Consider the following 12,180-nt stretch of genomic DNA (forward strand, 5'->3'; position numbering starts at 1 on the left):
TATAGATCTTGCTTTCTGCCACTGAAGTTACTTTGCCAAAATGTTCAGTTGGAAATCTCCAATGAATATTGTGTCTTAGACTATTTTCACATTTTAGACAATGCTTTGTCTGTTTCCACTACTTTTATGCAATTCTTCACATTCAAGATGTATCCAAAATGTGTAAGGAAAATAGAAGATGTCAAGAAATCATCTACACCAGAAAGAACACTGACATAGTATAAAACATCTCAGAAAATATTCATGTCGTAATGGGAAGATTAGAAGATTTTCTGGCTAAGTTTTCAAAATCATTGTTCACTGAATCAAGAAAGATGCTTCAGCATGTACCAAAACTTTAGAAATTTCAAGTGATTTACCTTATTCATAGAGCACTCAGGAAAAAGAACAATATAAAATAATGTATAGGTGGTGTTCCTACACTAATAAATGTCTTTACAGACCTTTAATAATTGCCTGGTACCAATTATTTAGACTCCTGAGAGCTATGTCTTCAATCTACACATAAACCATGCTTCATCTATACATAAAAGTCTAACTAGTGAACATTTTAATTGATTTACTTTAGCTGATTCTACCCCCTACATAGGTGATATTACACTTACTTAAGCTTTGCCCAGGCCAATAAAATTAAATCAGAAAGTTAATGACTTGAATCTGGCCAGAGCAAACCACATACTCTCATAATCAAATTGCCCTCACTGGCTCTTGCAGCCCTGTCGCAGCTCTGCAACTCTTCCTGCACGATAAAACCTGTCCTTTCTCTGGCATTTTAAGCCAAATGCCTGGGCCTCTTTTATTGGAGACAGCAAATGCTACCTAAGTCAAAGATCTGAATCTTATCACTCCGTTTATATCTTTAAAAAATAATTTAAAATACTCCCACCTCTCAAATTTCTCAGAGAGTTTTAAAACGTCATCAGACCAAAACTTTTTTCTTGAACCCCAAATAGTTTATTATCCCAGAGTGTCAAAATACCCCTTAAAAGGCATCCTGCTGCGGTAGGCAGCTTCCCAGCATCAAAACAATCGCTGTGTATATTTGTAAACACATGCCACACCTTCACACTGCTGCTCCAGCTTTTTACATTATCTTAGCAGATAATGTAAAGAGGCATGTATTTGTGTTTGAGTTTTGAATGGCTCACTAGAGTTATCTATGCACAAGACCACGCACTGCCCCATATTTTCAAAAATATTTTTGAAAAACTGAAAAAAAAAAAAAAAATTCCTCATCCACTATTAAAACATTACAAGACACACACTTTGAAGATTTGAATACTGATGGCAGATTTCATCTGATTATCATGATAATCAGGTATTAAATAGAAGCCACCACAAGATATCAGAGTGAGATTTTCTATCAACGTGCCCCATCAACGTTACATAAAACCAAAATATTTACCTTCTGTAGAGCACTGTGAACCTTGGACAGAGGCTATAAGCCACTGAATTCAACTCTTTTGAGAAGTCTGCACTGAATTTTATGCTGCCCCAGCTATGCCTCACACTGCCTGGAGAAAAGTCATAGCAAGCATGGACTCACTCATTCTATATTTTTTTCTCCTATGAAGGAAACCATCAGCCATATGGCTAATAAAAGGCTATTAAATCCATCGGTCTGGCTAACGCAATGCAAATAACACTTGGCAGTCATTGCCCTACTTACCGAAAACAGTCATTGGTTAGGGTAACGCTGTGTACAAAGTAGTATTTTTTTCCTTTTTTGACCAGCCAGGCAATGAGCAGACTGCTGTAATAGGTGATTTAAGGGGAAAGAATGCTGAAAGAAAATGTTTCTGAAAGATCCGGGGAGTGGCAGTTGGAAAGAGAGTAAGAAATATGAAAGTCTGAACAACAACAAAGCACAACGGAAAAGGGAGCAGTGTCACAGTCATTGAAACCAACTTTGGAGTTAAAGATGTATGCTCATTGTTGTGCTTAGTAAAACATAGAAAAAAAAACGGGGGTGGGGGGGTGGAGAGAGGGAACACTACATTATTCCAAACTTCACAGTTTTGATTCTACAACCTTTCACAAGGTTGAAGAAACTATGCCAGGCACTGCTCAAACTCTTCAATATCCTAACCTTTGCTAATCTGTGCAAATACAGATTAAAGAAAAAGACATGAAGCTGAGAGCCCACACTGGTCTCTCCCTCATTTTTATTTTTAAAAGAATCCCTTGACTGTCATTAGCAACAGTAATAATTACATACCAAAAAGGAATCAAATTTGGCAGCCTGATAAGCAAACGAAGGAAAAGGAAATACTTGAGTCACTCCATTCCAGCTCAGCCAGCTCTCATTGCACCATCTCTTTGGATTGTCTTGAAACTCTGCCCACGTTTGCAATAATAAAGCCTGTAAAGCTATTTTGGTTTTGGTTTTGTTTTTTTCCTCATCAAATCCAAATGGAACAAACGATAAAGACAATTTGGCTCAGTTGTTTCCATTTTACTGTATATATATATACACACACACACAATATGTATATCATGTGTATGCATATATAACCATAGACATACACACAAGTATTTAAAATATTACCTGATTTTTATAGATAAAAGTGTCCAAAAAGGCACAGAACTATAAATATTTAGCTTGTGTGATACAGATTTTAAATGTCACCTTTATAAATGGACCTTTTCTGTAAGGGAAGTCTTAACCTACAACACTGTAAACATTTTGTCTTGCTGGAAAGAGTCAGCAAACATCCAAACCCAGGAAGAATCAGAAGCCTGGGGATTACTCATGTATACAAAGCTAAGCATACATTCACATTTGTGAGACGAGATCTAGAGTGTACAAAATATTTTTACCCACTTCATATATTATTTTGTGATTGAATACTGTAAGCAAACTATAACAACCTTTGAAAGTATCAGAAATATGAATCCAAAAAGACATAATTCAAAAAATACCATTTTGAGAGATGAATCAAGATGGGTGAAAATTTACAGTTTGTTTTCCAATTGTTCAAAATAGAATTGAGTCCTGAAAACATTAATCTACCGTTTTCATTTTACCCATTATACACAGCAAAATATTCCTGTAAAAGGACATTTTATAATTAAAAAAAAATATATTATGCTATTTTACACATCATGCACTATTTCTCTTTTGTTATTTTCTGAATAGTTTTCTGCTATTTTTTTCATTTCATAATAGCAACAGCAATTTCTTCTATTATGTTGTTTTCTTTCCACAGCTTCCTTTTATCGTTAACCCGACCTCTGGTCTCTTCTTTACTGGCTATACTTTCTATTTTCTTTTCTACTGGAATTTCAACTTTTTGATTTAAACTTAGCTTACTTATAAGCCAATCCGCATGTGGGCAGCCTAACATTTCTTTAATATCTAAATGACAAGGTTTTCTGCTGGTTAATGACATCCCCATCCCATCTCATGATCAGCACTGACCTCATCTCAGCGAGAAGTCAGTAAGAGCTACTTAGAAAAATAGAGGAGGAGTATTTATTAGTCGTATTTTTCTCTTAGGCATGCGTTTACCACAATGTTAGATGAGACAATCACCCCTCTCCTTGTGTCTCAGATCCAGAACCTCCTAATGATGCAAGGGATAGGCATCTCCCTGTTATTTTTTTCACCAGCCTTCTTTGGGAATTAGCAGAGAAAGATTATATTTACCAATGTCCAAGCATCCATTTCTTACTCTTCCCAGTGAATAATCCCATTTTGTCTCTGCTACTCTAAAATTTCTTATTCAACGTCACTCATGCCCCTAAATTCCCCAAAGTAATGATGAAAAATGTATATAACTCATCACTTTTAATTTTGCCGTTGTTTGGGAAAACTGAGTAACAGCAGAGGCACTGAAGCTGTCTGTTAGCAGAATCAGGAACACAGAAAAATGTTTAAAACTGTAATTTTCAACTGGGGACCTAGACAACAATACCAAGTGATCCACTGATTTATACAAATCTTCTTGGCTTTCTAAAATGTTTCAAAGTCTCAAAACTTTGGGAATTAGAAGACAATCTTTTGAAAGAACTAGAAAACAAATAACAAAGACAGTCCAGATGAGCCTATAAAGAGATGTTCGTAGAAAATGGTGAATGGGTGAAGGCCACCAGTAGAGTTTCACAGAGAGTTGTGATAGGTTCTGCATTGTTCAATTTATTCAGAAGTGGAAGAGCAATGAACAGAAAGAACAAAGTTTTGCTTATGATATTCATCTGTTTTAACAAAGTCTGTCTCGGAAGAACAGAAGGACCTGTCAACAGCCCATGAATGGCTATTAAAATGCAGTCATAATGCATATTAATACAAAGTAATGTTTATGGACAAAACTAAACTTTACAAATGAAATGGTGGGCCTAGAACTGATCATTACTACTTATAGACAAGATCCTAAGCTACCTCTGATAATTTCATGAAAATAACAGTTCAAGAGAAGAAAATATGATCTTGGGAATTATTAGGAAAGGAAGAGAAAATAAAAACAAAGGTAATCCTAACGCTGCTGTATAAATCCCCAGTTAGCCCACATACCAGATCCGTCCATGTAAATACTGGGGAAAGTTATGATTTTCTCACCTCAGGAGGAGCAGGGAAGCAGCAATTTAGATGATGAGCAGTTAAGAACATCGATCTTTCAGTGAGAAGACTCCTCAACTTCAAAAAGAAATGAATGGAGAAGCTTAGGGTCAAAGGTCATAAAATCACGGCTGACATTGAGATGAGGGACCGAGTATTCACCATCTCTTCCAAGAGAAGAAATGGGGGACACCAAGTGAAGCTAGCAACTTGCAGGCTTCAAACAAAAGAAGAGAGCAACGTATACCATGTAGTTTGTGTAGTACTCCTTGTCACCAAGAGTTATCAGTGTAAGTGACAGCTAAATTAGTTGGAAAAAAAAGAGGTTAAATAATTTGTTGAGGAGAAATCCATCAAGATTTACACATAACATGGAAATAATCTTTAGCTCAGAAAATCCCCAAGATGCAAATTATCATAGGGATGAACCACTATATGCTGCTCTATGCCATCTACTTGTTTATAAGCTGTCCTTTAGTCGCCCTCAAAGAACAGATACTAGGTCAAATGGATCTTTGGTTTTACTCATTACAGACATCTTTCTGTAAATACATACATATTTAGCATTTTAACACTCAAATGTTAAGTACTTACTGGTCAAAAACACATCTTAATAAAAAAGATTAAAACCAGAAAATGTATTTATTAACTGTAACATAAGACAATGTATTTCTCTGATGACAGTGTGTTAAATCTATAGTAAGATACTTGCAGGAAATGATGGGTATAGTTTTGCTCCACATGTTTTCCCATTCTTCAACAAAAAATTTGATGAGGGTTAATTTGCTGCCAAGATGACAAAAATACTTTCCCACTAGTGGATCTGGCTACTTGCAAACGCATTCTTGAAATGAAGACTGATTTGGGCTTTCTGCTGCATCCCTCAGCAGCTTTGCCAAATGTCTCCCAGTAAATGCCAAACACTCTATCAACATTGTGCCCTTCCGCCCCCTGCTAACAACTAAGCACTTTCTACAAGCTCTGCAAATGTCTCCTTAACACATTCATGCCTTGGTCCTGGCTCATTCCATCAGCAGTACAGACAGATTGCCCAGGAACGGCTTTAGCAGGGTTCACATCCTACACACCCTCCCCAAAGTTGCTTTGCTGGGGAGGTTTGGTTTCTTTTGCAGTATCCATTTGATTTGTTGGCACTCGGAGAATAGAGCTTATTGGAGGAGAAATACTCTCAGCAACAACTAACATATTTCAAAGGAAGTTACTTTCCGTATTGCGTATGGCTCCTTAGCCTGATTTTTGCAAGTAGTTTCTTCCTGTTGAAAATACTATGAAAACATTCTCTTCTGAAAAATATTTTAAGCTTTTGTTTAGATAAATAAATACGAACATCTACATACAGATGTTTAAACTCCTTTTATTGTCAACAGAAGGCTAGTCGACATACTCACGCTGGAGAAGGCTGGAAAATGAATAAACTGCCCTTAGCAGCTTAATTCAGTTGTCCCCAGCAGTGCCTGCTGTTGGTTTAGATGTCCTAGGCTGAGACATCTGTTGGGAGGAAGCAGGTATGACACAGGCCCAATGGGAGACCTGTGTCCTTTTCAGAAAGGCAGCTGGAGGCTAGAAATTATTTTCTTAAGAGAATTCAAATGGTGCTAGATACCATAGTTAGCAAGTTGCTACTCACTAGAAGGATAGCTCAGACACCAACCTTGGCTGTTGACTCCTGTGTATAGAGACCTAAATGTAGGTGTTGTCATCTCAAATTGAATTCTGCACTTGGTTGTACAATTTTCATGAAGGAAGACCTAAAATAATTTTAGTGAAATAATCTTATAGTTTCCCTCTGCTTTGTGTAATTCAAGCAAATCACCACTGGCATCTAATGGAGTTTGCTGCCCAGCCATGAGCCTGTCTGTCAAGATCTGTGTCTGTACTCAGTTATCCTCCAACACCTCAAGTAAACCTTCAGTATCTGTTCTTTTTTGAACACTAAGTATACGCAAATCTCCATGTCTTAACTAAAATCTTACACCAGTGTCATATCTCTCGACTACCTCCTATATGTAAACTGATGCTCAGCAGTGAAGTGATTGAGTTTACTCATAGCCCAGATTTAAGACTACAATCCTTTGTCCTTCACAGCATCCAGGTATATTTATTTGCTATCTTAATTGCTTAATCTACTGGAAGTTTTCTAAAAGGGTTTCAAAGATCTGATCAGAAGGAAGAATCCTGCACTTTTCAGCTGAGAATGGGCCGGTGGTTTGCTGACTGATAGCACACTATTTGCAAACAGAAAACAGCAGATTGGCAAATAGCATGCATCCTTCCTCTATGATAGCCCAGAGACTCCCCCACTGACACAATTCATACATACCACCCATTTCTTTTCCCTAAATGCCTCTGTTAAGAGGCATAATGTTATCACAAATCAACACTGAAATGCAAAATGTCATTATGTTTCCATTATCCCTATCTCTTGTGTGCACTCCAAACAGATGTGTGATTTTTTGTAATTCAGGTTTGGTTTTTTTTTTAAATTGTATTAAGATAGATGCTATTGAAAATCATCAGTAATGCATTTCATTGGCATTGTGAGTATACACCAGATTCCACAAAAATTCTCATGGAGCCATGAAAAAAAATGTAAGTACTTCTTACACAGCTGTCTAGAAAGTCACCATAGAATTAAACAAACACTTTCCCGATCACGAAAAACTTTGAACAAATTTTTGCATTGGTCTGAGTATGTGTAACTAGTCCTGTAGACAGGTTTGGACTTTAGTCATGTTTAGGCAAGATACAAATAGCAATATACTGCATCGATACTCAAAGGACCCCTGTCAGAATTACAAACATCACAAACCAGAAATGGCTGTAAAACACAGAAATCCTCTAAAGAAATGTAAGAGAGGATACAATTCAGGGAAGACAGGGCAGCAATACTATCGCATCTGGAATTTAACATTCCTCCACCATTTAAATAGTCTAATATAAATATGTTTCAGCAACTTCTGGGAATACATGAGCACTCTATATTTAGTCAGAGATTAAAGGAAACTTCCAGGACCGTACTTAAGGCATGAAGTGGTTTTGCAAACCACTTTGGAGGTGAGTCTCCCTTCTTAAGGGAAGTCAGCACAGGACCTGCTGACTGGGATGCCAGCCCTAGTCCTACAGAGAGTCTGGGAAATAATCTCATCTCGGGTGAAACCTCGTGCTCATGCAAGGCTCCACGAGCACTTCCAAAGCGGGCAGAATCCACCCTGCAGAAGAAATCTAAGCCGTGGATCCCAGCCTGCAGCAGGGAAGGGGGAAGTGCCAGAAACTGGGGGAAGCAGGAGAGAGTGAGAAAATGTACAGCCAGAAGTAGCACTGGCAAGGTCAACAACTAGTAATGTTATGAGCAGTTTTCGAAAGAGAGCCCGAGATTAGGAGTAGACATTTTTGATATGTGGGGAAAAACATTTGGCTGCACTGTTGGTCTGGGCCCCATGCTGGTTTAATCCATATAACAAATTATATGTGAAGTAGAGCGAAGTCAACTCAGCTTCCAAAATGAGAGTTTTCAGAACCAGTGCTCAGCAAAAAACAATATATAACTATATACTTAGAAAAGAGAAAAAAAAACTTAGTGATGTTTTTTATCAAATTACTTTGCACAGCCAATCTGCATCCTAAGGAAGAAATAAAACAATGTGGAATTTACCAATGCTGGTAAAAGTGGGCTTAACTCATCAGCAACACACTTTGCAGGATTTCCTAAGTCCATGTTTTAAAGGGGAAAGCATTCAATTTCAATTAATTCATTATTTCTAATTATCTAGCTATCAATACCACTACTTAAGAGAATACATTTAATAAACGGGCTCCACATGAAACACAAAATGTGAGAGTCAAACCAGACTTGAAATAACGGCTTTTTATTTTCATGCTTAAAAAATAAGCTATTCTTGAGTGTAGAAAGCCTTATGTGGGTGATGGGCTACCTCCACAAAGTGTAACACTGCTGTGCAGCACTGCAGTTCTACGTATCAGTAAGGTAAAAACGAGTAGTAAACCATCTGGCAATTCAATTAGTACCTCAGACATGTAATAAGTTTGTTGAAAGTATATCCTACAGCTAAAGGCAGGCATTTCATATAAAACAGGTAAGCTACTTATGCATAATTGGTACCTTCAAACTCCTGATTACTAAATAAATTGTACCATTGTTCTTTGTCCCAGAGATTCATATGGCCTGTCTTCTGACCTTTCTCCTCCCCCTTCACAGCCATTAAGCAGAACTGTAGCAGCAGTAATTGTGCATTTGCAGATGTAGTATCACTCATTTTATTTACAACAGTTTATTTACAGTCTCCTAGTCAGTTGGTGAAAAAGGAGGATACCCATTACCAGATGACAAGTAAGGCCACCATTACGTTTTCAAGAATGCTGGTCATCCACAAGCGTATTTTGGGAATTACTGTTCTTTGTCAAGCTGCAAAAAAATGTTTTTAATTTCTTTTTCACTACTTCTGCTGCGTTGTAGCTTGCATTATACCAGAATGATAATTCAGACCTGGGATAGTAGATAGTTTGATACATTAGTGAGGCTAGACAAGTATAATGCTTGCATTGTTCACACATTCTGCACTGACTCACTGCAAGATTATAAATACCCACCGTAAGGGGAGCTCCACCCTGGCTAGGTTTAATCTACTACCTTCTGCTGTTGCAGGCCCTTCTACTTTTAACACGAAACCAAGCCATTAAGACTTTACTCCATGCTCTAAAGATTTTTTTTTTTTTTACATTTTTTTTTTTTACATACAAGATGATTCACAGAACTAGTTTTACACAGTTTCCTGTAATCTCCAGGCAAAAGGTATTCTGTAAATGTACTTTGTTTCAAATGTAAGAAACATTAACCACCCACTTCCTGTATTGTTCCCTAAAAGGTTTACAAGTACTGCAGAACTAATCCCATTCTGCCAGAAGGCTGCGCTTCTTGCCAAAGAGGGACTCGGTTGATGTTAAATGACTGTAGTCTTCACATTAAATAATACTTGGAAGCTGAAATACACCAAGGCTTTATAGATCCCTTTTAAAAATATCTGACAAAGTCACAAGTCAATTTATTACAGGAGGCCCCGCAGAAAACTCCCAGGGCCAAGCTCTGCTCAGCTTCCACAGCTGCGTGTGTGTAAGGGAAGGACAGGGCTGGTGCCAAAAGCTTTCTGAGCCCAAGTAACATATAAGCAGGTCAGTGGAACAAATCCGTCCCTCATGGTAAGCCTCGCAACAAAATAATGTGTGGTCTTCGTTTAGAACTTTGCATTTATTATAGGCAAATGTGGCTGGAACGGTAACCGTTTCAGAAAAATCAGTGTGAATTAAATAAACGCCAATCCTTGTCAATACTGGATTTTATTACCAACACAATCCCACTCAAAACAGTGACCAGACAGACCCTATAGAGGAATGGCCGGGCACTTTAACTGACACATTAGCGCCTGAATTAAAAAAATAGGACGTTAAATAACGTCCACAAGTCTCTGCGGGACCTTGAGCCGGGTTCGTTTCCAGCAAGCCCAGGGTTCGGGTCCCGGTTTGCTCATACATCCCCACCGCGTCTCAGAACCGAACAGAAAGCGCTGCACATCTCCCTCTCGATCCTCCTGCCAACCGAACGCGCTTTTAAGCGCGATACTACGGAAGCAGCAAAAACCTTCTAGGGACGCCCAAGCTGGGGACACAGCGCCCGCAGGTTAACCAGCATACCCACCTCCAACAGCCCCGCGAAACCCGGGGCACCGGCCAGAGCCCACCCGCCCCCCGCGCTACCAAAGCCGGGCAGGAGCGCGCCAGGGCGCCGCCACCCCCGGGGTCGTCCGAGGGGCCGGGCAGGCAACGGGGCCGGCGAGCCCAGCCCGGCCCCGCCGAGCCGGCAGCCCCGGGCCGCCCCTCCACCGCTCACCGAGGATCCCTGCCAGCAGCGAGGCGGGGGGGGGGGGGGGGGGGCGCCCGGGGCCGCTCGGGCAGAGCCACCGCCGCGGGTCCAACCCCCCCCCTTCCCCGACCGCAGACAAAGGGCTAAGGCTCCACCGCCACCCAAAGTGCCTCCCACCCCAGGTATCCCCTCCTCCTCCGGTACCCTCCCTCCGCCCCTCTCCCTGCCCGCCGGGCCGCCGCTCGCCCCGCCGAGCCGCCGCCGCCCGGCTACTCACAGGATGGTGGTCTGGGGGGACACGGCGGGGACGCTCTCCAGCATCAGATGCATGCAGCGCACCGTGCTGCGGAAGCAGAGGCAGCGGCTGGGGCACCACACGCTCCCGCGCTGCGGCGGCGGGGGCTGCGCGGCGGCGGGGGGGGCGAGCCCCCCGCTGCGGAGCAGCAGCAGGAGCAGGAGGCAGAGGCCGGGGGCGGCCGCCGCTTCGCGGCGGGCCATGCTGCGGGGCAGGAGGAGGAGGAGGAGGAGGAGGAGAGGGGCTCCGGCAGATCCGCGTCGCGCCCGCTCCGCTCCCCGGCCGCGGCTGCCGCTCTGGTCGGCGGCGGGGCGATCCCGTCCCGCCGCGCAGGCTGGAGGAGGGGACGGCGGTGGGCCCGCCCCGGCCGGCGGCGGGCTGGGCGGCCGTCCCGCCGCGGGGGCTCCGCGCCGCCCTGTGCACGCACCGCGGGGCAGCGCCGCGCCCCGGGGCCGGGGTCCCGGCCGCCGCCCCCGGGCGACTGCTCCTCGGCCCTTGCCTCCTTCCCTAGGAAAGGAGGGGATGAAGGTACCCCCGAGATGGAGGGCTGCGGGCACCTCGGGAGAGAAGAGAAGGAAGGCAAAATGAAGGGGAGTGAGAGGAGTGGAGAAGGGAAGGAAAAGGAGCGAAAAAGGGAGGGAAAGGAGAACAGAAAGCAAAGAGAAGAGGTCAGGGGAAAAAAAAAAAAAAAGAGAGAGAGAAGGGAAAGATAAACCCTTATGGGAAAAAGCAACAAACTAAGTCCTGTTTCTGCCCTGGTCTGAATAACTGACATACACAACCCATGTACTACCCCCTCTTAGTGCTGCAACTTTTGTTGCTGAACCAGGAAAACCTGATGGATTTGCCCTGAATTACATTCAGCTGATGGTTTTGAGCAGGTGTGTGCACTGGCAAGGATGTGTAAGAGGATCACCAGAACATAACTGTACTTACAAAATAATGGTTGTAGCCTTAGCTCCCATGATCTCAACACCTTCCCAAAACAAATCTTGCGTGAGAACAGAAAACCAGATTACCTTTGAGATTTCTAACATTGCCCTAAATATGTTGTTGTTCTGTGACATCAGGTCCAAAGTAGACAGGTACCTTTTCTCCAACCGTCTCCATGCTTTGATTATCCCAGATGAAAACATTGGAATGTTATTTTCATGACGAAGATAACAGTGATTACAAATAACCTATAAAGTGTAACAACAACATACTCTCTTACAAATGATGGGTGTCAGCACTCCCATCTTCACCCCAGAAATAAGCTATGGCACTTGTGCAGGTTTGCCCATATGACTTTTTCTTGAAGGAACAATGTAGAGGCCGTTCTTGCCTACACTTAACTATAGTAATTCTTGCTCTGAATCTCACTGCGAAAACTTGTTTTTAGCACATGAGTCAGGGAATGGCCTTTTTTTTTTTTAACACCAAGTCAAGCCC

At 41.8% G+C, this 12,180-nt stretch overlaps 1 protein-coding gene across 1 annotated transcript in view; it reads right to left on the reverse strand.

Moving 5' to 3' along the window:
* The window catches only part of PXDN (peroxidasin), a 90,004-nt gene extending 78,816 nt beyond the window's left edge, over nucleotides 1–11,188 (reverse strand). Inside the window, exon 1 of the mRNA XM_086461541.1 lies at nucleotides 10,732–11,188. Within this exon, the coding sequence (XP_086317667.1) occupies nucleotides 10,732–10,952 (221 nt within the window). The 5' untranslated portion in view covers nucleotides 10,953–11,188. The remainder of the gene's footprint in view (nucleotides 1–10,731) is intronic.
* Nucleotides 11,189–12,180: the final 992 nt, after the last annotated feature.

Source organism: Leptosomus discolor, chromosome 2 (genome assembly GCF_034619465.1).
Source record: "Leptosomus discolor isolate bLepDis1 chromosome 2, bLepDis1.hap2, whole genome shotgun sequence".
NCBI lineage: Eukaryota > Metazoa > Chordata > Aves > Leptosomiformes > Leptosomidae > Leptosomus > Leptosomus discolor.